This window comes from Pipistrellus hanaki (assembly GCF_964339955.1).
Source record: "Pipistrellus hanaki genome assembly, chromosome: 1".
NCBI classification, from domain to species: domain Eukaryota; kingdom Metazoa; phylum Chordata; class Mammalia; order Chiroptera; family Vespertilionidae; genus Pipistrellus; species Pipistrellus hanaki.
Window position 1 is genome coordinate 187,970,957 of NC_140503.1, and position 11,824 is coordinate 187,982,780.

The following is an 11,824-nucleotide window of genomic DNA, read 5'->3' on the forward strand; positions in this document are numbered from 1 at the left end:
GCAATAAATGTATTTTCATTTTTTTTTTTTTTTACTCTCTTATGGTTTGTAGCACTGTGTCCTACCCACTGAAATCACTTAATATATATTTTAACAATGAACTTGTGTATACATCTTTTTTTTTTTTTTTTAATATTTCACTTATATCCAAAGTTCCAAATGTACATTCAGGTACTTATTGGATATCTCTACCAGCATGTCCTAGAATCATTCCCAGCTCAAGATGTCCTAAACAGAATTCTTTCCTCCAAAACCTCATCTTCCTTTATTCCTCACCTCAGTTGTCTGAGATAGAAAGCTCAGAATTATTCTCAATACCACTCTCTCCCTAACCCCATATCCAACCATTCACCAAGTTTTGTCTATTCTAGGTCATAAATACATTGTGACTCATTTTCTTATTCCCCCTGTCTTGGGTCAAGCTTTCATTATCTCTTTCCTGAATTGATAAAACAAAAACAACATATTCCAACAGGTCTCTCTACCTCTATCTTCTCTCTACAGTCTCATAGTCACCACCACAGTCTTATTTCTGAAACACAAATCTGACACTATCATTCTCTTGGTTTAATCCTTTTGTGGATCCCTTCAGGATAAAGTTCAATTTTTAGAAATCAAATTTTAGAAAACAATATAATAATCCTATCTAATAAAAGAGAAATATGCAAATTGACCATCACTCCAACACACAAGATGGCTGCCACAGGGTGGCCAGCAGGGAAGGGCCGTTGGGAGGGACCAGGCCTGCAAGGGAAGGCAGTTTGGGGTGATCAAGCCTGCAGGGAGGGCAGTTAGGGGTGTCCAGGCTGGCAGGGGAGTGGTTAGGGAGTGATCAGGCTGGCAGGCAGAAGCAGTTAGGGGCAGTCAGGAAGGCAGGAGGGAAAGCAGCTGGGAGCCAGCAGTCCTGGATTATGAGAGGGTTCCCAGATTGGAGAGGGTGCAGGCTGGGCTGAGGGACCCCCCACACACCTTCATGCACCAGGCCTCTAGTCTTATAAATAACTGCCAGATAATACATTTGAAAACCTAGATGAAATTTCTAGAAATGGCTCAATAGAATCATTTCAATCTGGCTATAGTCAAATCTATCCCAAACAAATAATATAAAATATGGAAAAAGCTATATACTCAGAGTTACTCGCTGGTTCCTATATTAGTTTTCTATTACTGTGGTAACCGATTACTACAAATTTAATGCCTTAAAACAAGATAGGAAAAAATGGAAAGATCCCTGGACTTAGTAGCTAGATTTATTTTTGTGAAGATGGGTAGTTTCTATCTGTTTAAGTCAGTGGTTCTCAACCTTTCTAATGCCGCAACCCTTTAATACAGTTCCTCATGTTGTGGTGACCCCCAATCATAAAATTATTTTCATTGCTACTTTATAACTGTAACTTTACTACTGTTAATGAATCATAATGTAAATATCTATTTTCCGATGGTCTTAAGTGACCCTGCTAGCAGTTCTCAACCTGTGGGCTTTCTGTTATTTGCAGCCAAATGCAACTGAACTGGTAAAAGTATTTCTGTAATTAAAATGGAGAAGACTTGAAGAAATTATTAGTGTAAATCACAGAGAATTCTATTACTTTATTCCCACATACCACGTGCTCATTAATCTGCTCTTGCTATGATCAAAACAGTCATCACAAACACCATAATGAAAAAAATCCACATGAAGAATCGATCTATGACTTTCGCAACCTTCTTCCATTCACTCCCCTTGGAATTGGTGGCCTTGTGGTCTTTGAGGCACTTGGCAATGTATTGGATATTCCTCGTCAGCACTTGGTACCGGGCACAGTAATTGTCAGTGTCCTGAGGGGTCTCACCTTGGTACCCCAAGTCATTCTTTAAGAGTTTGTTCACTTCCTTCTTTCTGGGAAGGTCTTTGTTCCTGGCTGTTTTCGGATTAGCCTCTGGAAGTTTGCCGTAAATCTTTGTGAGGCGGCCTCGCTCCCTGTCATGGCGGGGACTAAGGCAACTCTCCCCCACATCATAGACGAACAGGATCCTGGACATGTATTTCAGTATAACCACCCTGGCCCAGTGTGGCACTGGCCGGGCCTCGGCCCCACAGAAGTGGATATTCATCACCATGATGGTCAAGGCAGTGGAGGCTGTTATCAAGGCCATCGTGGCTATGTAGTATTTGCCTGAAAAATATCAACAACCAAGTCAGCTTAAAACTGTCCTCATGTTTGGCTCGAAAAACACTTTTTCTAAGGAAGCTATACACTGAGTGGCCAGATTATTATGATCTCTGAATGCATAATAATCTGGCCACTCAGTGTATGTCCTATATAATAAAAGGCTAATATGCAAATTGTCCCCTTGACCAGGAGTTCGACCAGCAGGCAGGCCGGTGAACCGCCCATGTCTCCTCCCTCTGGCCAGGCTGGCCGAACCCCACCCATGCACAAATTCATAATTATATATATTAGAAGCCTGATACATGAATATATAAATACTGAGTGGCCAGATTATTATGCATTCAGAGATCATAATAATCTGGCCACTCAGTGTATACACTAATGAGTACTAGTATAGACTTTTGAATCAAACTTTCTGGGTTCAAATCCAAGTTCTGTCACTTACCAGACTTGTGGCCTGCAACAAGTTATATAATGCTGCTAAGTCTGAGCTTCTTTCTTTACAAAATGAATATAATACTAGTATCTAACTCATAGGAATATAGTAAAGCTTCATTGAGGTGACTCGTGTGAAATCCTCAAAACTGTCCCTTATACCTACCTAAAAGGTTTGTAAATGTTTGCTGAGATCATGATGTGAAAAATGTTCACTTTCAACAAACAAACAAATAATTAACAATCTCGGCCAGTTCTCCGAATTGTCACATTTCTAATGTGAAAGCTCATTACTATTGAATAAGAAGAGACACTGTTTCTCTATCTTTTTAACATGTGATTATATAATAAAGTGAATAATCCTGAAAAAAATGAAAAAAGGAAACAAAGATGAGGGTAAAAATTTATAAAATATAGAACAAAAAAATCCAAGAAAACAAATAAAATTGAAAGGGAGCTATTTTTAAAAATAATGAAATTGATAAACTTTTGATAAATCCGCACATAAAACAGAGGCAGGTGGTAGTGGGGAGAGAGGATGCAAAAGAGGAAATAAGAAAACCAAAATTGAGAAAACAACATAATAATCTTATATATACCGTGTTTCCCCGAAAATAAGACATCCTCTGAAAATAAGACCTACTTACAGATTTCCTTCTGAGTGAAATATAAGGCATCCCCCCGAAAATTAGGCCCCCCTAGGCTAAACATGAGAGATTTGGTCCACTGATTCTGAAAGAAATGGAGTCACAAGAAATTCACCAGGAAATTCAGGAATTGGATTGTTATGATGATGTTCCAGAAGATGATGACATGATTGTCATTGAATAAATGAGTAAATTCTTGATACTGTAGGGTTCACAGTTGTCTGGTTTGTGTTGACAACTGCCATACTACTGTACTGTATACAGTAATAAATTTCCTTTATTTTCATTTAACAATAAACGTGTACCATATTCTTCTTCATGGAAAAATAAGACATCCCCTGAAAATAAGACCTAACGCATCTTTGGGAGCAAAAATTAATATAAGACACTGTCTTATTTTCGGGGAAACAGGGTAGCTGCATGATACAAATTTAAAAACCTAGATCAGATTTCTAGAAATATATCAGATGTTAAACGTAGTGTAAGAAGAAAGAACACATAACTAGAAGTGAAGAGGTGAGGTCTCCACTGTCCAGGGCATTGAATATGTCCACCTGATTGCCATTAATTCCATATATATCTACCCCCCAAATACTCTAGGGCAAAAGATTTTGTAGGTAAGTTTTGCCAAACTTTTAAGAGAACAGATAATTTATTTTATTCAAGTTGTTCCAGAAATAGAAAAGAGGAAAAACAGCCTGGTTCATTTTGTGAAGTCAATTTGACCTTGATTCCAAAAGTAACAAGAAAGAAACTATTAAGGCATTTTACTTATAGACATATTTGAAAAAAACCTACAAAAATTATTAGTAAGCTTACTCAATTGGTGTCTTTAAATGATAATTCATCATGATAAAGGAGGGTTTAGTTCAACATCAAAAAACCTAATTCACTATATTAATAGAGTAACAGAGAGGACTCACATGTATATCTTAACAGATGGAGATAAGATTTAATAATATACATCATTTGTTTATTATTTGTTAAAAGCTCTGAGTAAACTAAAACTAAATGGAACTTGGTAAAGGCTAAGGGCCAGATGCCCAGATCAAATGCTATACTTATGAAGAAAACTTGAACACGTTTCTATGACTAGACGTTCATTTCATGAGTGCTACAAATAAATTGTGATTGTTAATATTCTCCAGGTCTGTGTGCACCCTTCCTAAAAACAAAAAACAAAAAAACATTTTTTATTATCACAGAAATAGAAGTAATGCTTACAAAATTTCCAACACATGTCCTGAGACATTGCTCTTCAGAACTGAGCCAAGTTGCTGTTGAATGTCACTGTTAAAGAAGAGAGAGGGGCCTACCCATTGGTGCTGCCTCAGGTAGGGTTATGATTGGATGTCATCCCTGTCCACCATTTCTGCCTCTCAGAGGAGATCATAAAAATGCCAATATTCCCCTTCCTCTTTAGTGGTTGGATGGGGATTAGAGAACCTTCTGTGTTTATTTCTTAAAAAGGTGTGGGTATATATGTATGACCACCCTTTGAGAACCATTGCTCCAAACTCTATTGCTTCTCAATCTTCTTTTGGTCAATCTAGAGACCACAAGGCCAGTTTTGTTTCCAACAGCCATGCCTGTCTTCAAAGATGCCAACGGAAGACACTAAATGAAGTACATGGCAGCCTGTGTGGAGTGTGAAGCTGGCCTAATTGTTATAAGTTGAAAGGCATACACATCACTACAGTCACTACAAAGTTGGGCTCAAAGTATAAGACACTGGAACTCACCTATCAGAGGGACGTTTTCTGAGGCCGGCATGATCTCTGCCACCATGAGCTGAAATACAGTCATGGCCAACAGGATGGTCACGCCCAGGGAGACCTTTTCCCCAGAGGCTGCTGGGAGATAAAAACTCAAGGGAGCCAGAAAAGATATGAGGACGCAGGGGATGAGGAGGTTGACGATATAGAAGGCGGACCTCCTCTTCAGAAGGAGAGTGAAGGTCACGTCGGGGTAAGGCTCGGAGCAGCAGCCATAGGAGATCACGTTCTTCACCGCGGGCATGCCGTGGACCTCCCACTCCACGTCCTCAATGAAGTCGGAGAGGTCTCCGCTGTCCAGGGCGTTGAATATGTCCACCTGATTGCCATTGTAGGTCCAGGAGCCAAAGGTCAGGTTGCATTGCTGGTTATCGAAGGGGAAGTAGGTGACGTCCACCACACAGGAGCTTTTGGTGATGGCCGGTGCGTCCCAGGTGATCAGCCCATCGTACCGCAGGACCACGTTGGTGTTCACAGGCTCAGAAGATTCGTCGTCAGCCCTGCACGTCAGAGGAGGAAAAGGCAAGCAGCTTGTTGGAATAACTCACCAACTTCCTATTCCAGACCGCTCCCCACCCTGTGTCCATCACTTTCATGTCTTTGGCAAGGGGTCACCATTCTCCCTGTTACTTTGGCATGAAAATCTGAAATCAACTCTTAATTTTTTCTTTTCTTCCATCTCCTGTAATTAGTGAGGGGCAAGCTGTCTTGGACCCTTCCTTAAAGGCATCACTGCTTTATGTCCCTTCCTCTCTATGTCTAATGCCACCCTGCTGGTCCAGGCATAATGACTTATAAATCCAGACAAAATGTAAACCTGTCCAAGCTAAAATCTGAAAGGGAGGTTCTGCTTACCTGGTTTTGTTAACTTTGGGCACAAGAATATTAAGGCAACTTTTTGTTGTTGTTGGAAAAGTCTTACATGTGTAGTAGAACTTTTGGAAAACATGGAAAAAATTTTATTCACCTGTAATTTAAGATATAATAATTTATTCTGGATAAATGTGGGGGGGGGTTGTTTTGTTTTGTTTTTGTTTTTTGTTTTTCTTGCTTTGTCAACATTTATGCCTGACATTTTGAGGTACAGAATTTTTATTTTCCTTTAGGGGATAACTCTTTCTCCACCACCATTGCAAGGCATATTGACTTGATCAAGTCATAATAAGAGCTATGACCTTCTGTTCAGGGACAGACAGCCAGAGACAACTCTATAGAAAGGCTGCACATTCTGACCTCACTTTCTTTTCTCCCTTTAATGGCCCACTGGCACTCCCCAGAAGCCAGAGGGAAGAGTTTAAAGGCATTCCTATTTATTTACTGCAAGACCAATACCTTATTGTTTTAGCTCCCTGGTTTCTCTGAACATGTTTTATAGCTCAAAACTTGCAATGGTTCCTTATTGTCCACCAAATACTCCCAACCCTCCTTAGTTTAGTGTCCCAGATCTTCCATGATCTACTCCCATCCCACTTTCCAGCCTGATGTTTCTAATAGTCTCCTTCACTCACACTCCACCAGCCAAGGCTGAAACCCTAACACATCCTGTGAATTTCCCTCCTTCGCTCAAACCCTTTTTCCTATCTATAATATTTTCCATGAACAAATCTAATACATTTTTCAAGACCCACCTCTTAAAACACTATTCATGTCAACTGTAATTGATAAATAAAAATTTTAAATAAAATTTTTTAAAAGATTCACCTCCTATGAGAAGCATTCCCTGCCTCTCCTGTTAGATGAAATGTCCATCATTTGGGATATATATATATATATATATATATATATATATATATATATAATTTTTTTTTCAGAGTTGAAGGAAGATAGAGAAAGATAGAAACATCAATGATGAAAAAATCATTGAATCATTGATTGGCTGCTTCCTGCATACACCCCCCCCCCCCCTTACTGGGGATTGAGCTTGCATGTGCCCTGACAGGAAATGGAGCCATGACCTCCTGGTTCATAGGTCAACTCTCAACCACTGAGCCACGCCAGCCAGGCCAGTGACTGAGTTTAAAAATCCTAATTGGTTCTTCAACACACTACAGAATGCCTTGCATAGAAGAAAGATTTGACAAAGAGAGGCAGGTAAGTAGGAAAATGGGTTGCTTGAATAATTGAGGCCTGTTCTCCTTTAGAAAGTGTCATGACATCAAAGAAATATCACCAAGAGATTTCAGTTCAAAACCTGGTTCAGGTTTTACAACCTGGAGCAAGTTACTTGTAAAAATAAGGAGTATAATACTTTAAAGTTTCTTTTTAAATGTTAAATAACTAAATTGTATGTATTAATTTCTATTGCCATTGCAACAAATTTCCATAAACCTACAATAGTATCTTAAAACAACACAAATTTAACATCTCTATAGTTATTAGAGATCAGAAATCCTAAAATCAAGATGTCGACGAAGCTGCACTCCGGTGGAGGCTCTGAAGGACCGTCCATTTCCTTGTCTTTTCCGGCTCCCAGGGGTTGCCGGCATGCCACGGAACAGGGCACACTGTCTGTCCTCTGCTTCCTTCACGGCATCTCCCACTCTGACCCTCCAGTCCCTCTTCTATAAGAACTCCTGTTTACATTGGGCCCAGCCAGGTAGCCTCCTCACTCACAGCCTTCCTGTAATCACACCTGCCAAGTCCCCTTTACCGCGTAAGGTAACATAGTCACAGGTTTCCGGGATTAGGGTGTGGGCATTCTGGGGGCGGTTATTCTGTCTACCACCCTAAAGCCCCAACTCTGCCGACCCATAGTATGTGTCCAATATATGTTACTTTCTTCTCTCCCCCTTCCCTGTGTTTCTAACTGGGCTCCATGTTCTCAACCAGAATATGAAAAATTACAGGGACCAGCTTTCACAATGGAGGTCGACAGAACAGGATGACCCTGAGGGTCTGTCATTTGTTTCCCTGTTTTCTTCCCTTTCCTCAGCCCCTCAGTGCCCCCCAGGCAGCCCCTTGTCCCCTTCTGGAGCCGATCAAAGACTGAGCTGATCTTAGTCATCTTGCACTTGTGCACACAGGTCTTTCCCGTTGGGGGCTGTGAGACTCCCACCCGGAACCGGAGGAGTGGGCTGGGGGAGAGGACAGTGGATCAGCCAGTTCTGTCAGTCACCAGAATGTCTGGACCCTCAGCATAGACTTGTCTGTTCACTCAATCCCACAATCCATCCCACCAGAGTGGCTTCCTGACAGGGCACTCTTGCCCACTGGCAGGCTGAGCTCTCTCTCAGGAGGGATCCCCTGGGCTGCCCTCACTCACCTTGTTCTGAGCCCAAGAGGAGCCTTTCCCAGCCCAGAGAAACTTGAGTTTCAGAAATAAAATAGATCGAAGCTCCTTTGACAATAGGTGGAGCAACTGAGCCTGAATTGTGACAGGACAAGCTGGCTCCTTCTCAAAATGTGGTCCACAGGCCAGCAGCTCTAACATCTGGAGCTTATAAAAATGCAGAATAAAAAACTCTACCCTAGACTCACCGAATCAGAATCTGTATTTAATCAGAATCTCCTCAGGTCACTCGTGTGTGCTTTACAGTTTGAGAAACATAAGCCTTACCTATATTTACTCAAGGCCCCTTGGTCATCAGGTAACTGGTGACCTTATAACCTCGTTCCTCCTCCTCTCCATACAAAGTCCAAAACCCATAGGCCAGCCCCCAGCTGGTCCATCCCGATTTAACCTCAGTAGCATCATTGTTATTGACACATGACCTTGGAGAAGGGAACACCACTATTATGTGTTGAATTATGTCCCTCCCAATATTCATAGCCCTCAGAATGTGACCTTATTCCGAACAGAGTCGTTACAGATGTAATTAGTTAAGATGAGGTACAGTACGGTGGATACTTATCCAGCACCACTGGCGTCCTTATAAAAGGAAGCCTGTGTGCCTGACCCTTTGGCTGAGCATCATCTCAGGCACCGGAAGGTCACTGGTTTGATTCCCAGTCAGGGCACCTGCCAGGGTTGCTGGTTCAGTCCCCAGTGTTTCTCTCTCATCGATGTTTCTATCTTTCTCTCCCTCTGCCTTCCTCTCTCTGATATCAATTAAAGAAGAAAACATATTAAAAAGGGAACATGTGACCCAGACAGTACAGAGAAAATGCCACGGGAAGATCAGGTGATGCTTCTGTGCATTAAAGAGCAACGAAGACTGCTACCAGCCGCCAGAGGCGAGGGGAGAGGCCTGGCACAGATGCTTAGGCATGACCCTCAGAGGGAACCAACCTGGCTGGCACCCTACCCTGACCATGCACTTCCAGCCTCCAGAACTGTGAGCTAACACGTTTCTATTGTTTAAGCCCCCGCCTCCCTCCCCCAGTTTGAGGTACTTTGTTTCAGTAGCCCTAGAGATCTGAATAGTAGCCCTGTATACAGTTCTTACCTGAAAAGGGGAATATAGCTCCAAGCTTTTATGAGTTAAGATTTTATGACCCTTATTTTAGGGCCTAGGAACAGAAATTGACACTTGACTTACACGTGATTTGTTTCATTTTGTTTTTAAATGATGGAACACCTTTTCTTTATTGATTTCAGAGAGTTAGGGAGAGGGAGAGAGAGATAGAAACATCAATGATGAGAGAGAATCATGGATCCGATGCCTCCTGCACGCCCCACACAGGTGATGGAGCCCCCCATGCCGGGCATATGTCCTGACCAGGAATTGAACCAATGGTCTCTTGGTTCCGGGCTCGATGCTCAACCACTGAACTACACTGGCCAGGGGACTTACATATGTTTTAAATATTCCTTCTTCATTATGTTTAAACCCAGTTACGTCAACAAGTTCATTCCCGAGAAAGCCCTGATTTGCACTTACTTGTTGTACAGGACGATGTCCGGCCTCCACACCAGGTCACTGGGGATCCTGATGGAGTCCAGGCCGTCGTACTGGTCTCGATCCCACGTGAGGTAGGCGTCATGCCAGGTTTGGCGGATCCATAAGTAGGCGGTCAGAATTTGGTTTCTCTCGTCCTGCACAATTGACCCGGATGTAATTTTGTCCAGTGGACACCTCGGCGGCGCCCTCTATCTCTAGAACACTTGTTCTTCACGCGGAATTCCAAGAGCACTGCTCTATGTTCAGGAAGTGAGAGCTCTCTCAGTCTAGCCCAGTGGTCGGCAAACTCATTAGTCAACAGAGCCAAATATCAACAGTACAACGATTGAAATTTCTTTTGAGAGCCAAATTTTTTAAACTTAAACTTCTTCTAACACCACTTCTTCAAAATAGACTCACGCAGGCCGTGGTATTTTGTGGAAGAGCCATACTCCAGGGGCCAAAGAGCGGCATGTGGCTCGCGAGCCGCAGTTTGCCGACCACTGGCCGACCCTTGATTGACTGCCAAGGCCATATTTTTTTCGGCCTTATTTAGTGTTTGGAATGTTAAGTGGGCAAATATTTAAGACATCAGATTTTTGCATGAATCGACTGCCCAATTTTCTCCAAAAAATAATTATCAGGTGATTCATTTGAATGAGAAAGTCAGGATGTTTACAATGGATGGAAGAAAAATCAAGATTCATAACTTTGTGTAATTAAACACATTTAAGCAGTAATAAAGTATGGCATCTTAAAACACTACCTTTGTGTTTTTTTTAATTGGAGTAAAATGCACATAAAGTAATATGCACAGAGCATAAAACTCACCATTTGGACCACTTTAAAGAATATCTACATTTTAATCACTCGGTGGCTTCCAGAATATTCGCAGTGCTGTGCACCCATCACCACTATCTAATTCCAGAACATTCTAAGGAACCCTAAGACTGTCAAGCAGACACTCTCTACTCCCCTGTCCTTCCCACCAATACTCTGCTCTGTCTTCTGTGGGTTTGCCTCTTTTGGACATTTCGTAGAAATGCAATCATGCAATATTTAACACCGTCTTTCTTTAGATGATCTAAGACTATTACTGTTAATGGCCGGGATAGGTAACAATTAGCAAAATTAATTTCGTAGAACGCTTCCTTCCCCTGGGGTCTCCCTCTCCCACCAGCTGTCTGTTCTCCTTCCCTCTCAAATTCCCAGTGAAAACATCTCTTTGAAAAGTACTGTTCGTTTCTTCTAAGCAACACGCCGAAGAGTCACCCCTTTGTGTACTCACCATGTCCTTGATCTGGGAAAGTGTAATCTGCAGTGTGACATTCAGGACCTCGTCTGTGTCTTCTACTGGGCGAAGAGCGTTGGAATAATCTTCAAAAAGGTCGTTAAATAACTTCTGAGCGTATTTCCCATCCGCTGCTCCTACAACTGCTCAAAAAGAGGGACCTGGTCAACACTCAGCGCCATGTGTATCTGAGGCAAAGAACAACAGACGGAGGGCTGGAAGTGGGGACGACCCAGCATCAGCTAGGAACAGGGTTTGGAGAATGAGGTTTCTTCTACCTTGCACTACGGGGTCCAGCGCAAGTCAGTCGGAAGCACAGGACACTTCCCTGCGGCTAGATCACGGGTTGTGTGTCCTGGCCCACCCCACCTCCCGCCAAAGAGGCGGCCCCAGATGAGCAGCGGTGGGTACCCACCCACCAGTCTCTTACCTCTCAGTCTGGAGGCAGCAAAGCAAATCCAGCAAAAAGAGATGCAGGAATGGGGCCAGTTCATCTTTTATTCGGAGCCTCTATAAATTCCCAGCCAGGCAGTGGGAAGGGACTGGGCCCAGCGCTGAGGCAGCCTCCGCAGCGGACGCAGAGTTCAGGTTTGCACTGCACGGAGGGCCCCGGTCCTGAGAGCCCTCCCCTCTGGTAATCGGAGAGGGGCAGTGCCCGCAGCTGAGATGCCAGGAGTCTCAGGAGGGTGAGGACAGGCAGTGC

General features: G+C 42.7%; 1 protein-coding gene across 1 annotated transcript; it reads right to left on the reverse strand.

Moving 5' to 3' along the window:
• Nucleotides 1-1,614: 1,614 nt before the first annotated feature.
• On the reverse strand, nt 1,615-11,615 carry CHRNA9 (cholinergic receptor nicotinic alpha 9 subunit; the record flags this gene model as incomplete). The annotated part of the gene is made up of 5 exons (XM_084903052.1): nt 1,615-2,156; nt 4,978-5,510; nt 9,831-9,985; nt 11,119-11,264; nt 11,552-11,615. 5 exons carry the CDS (start codon nt 11,613-11,615, stop codon nt 1,615-1,617), a joined length of 1,440 nt encoding a protein of 479 aa, XP_084759178.1.
• Nucleotides 11,616-11,824: the final 209 nt, after the last annotated feature.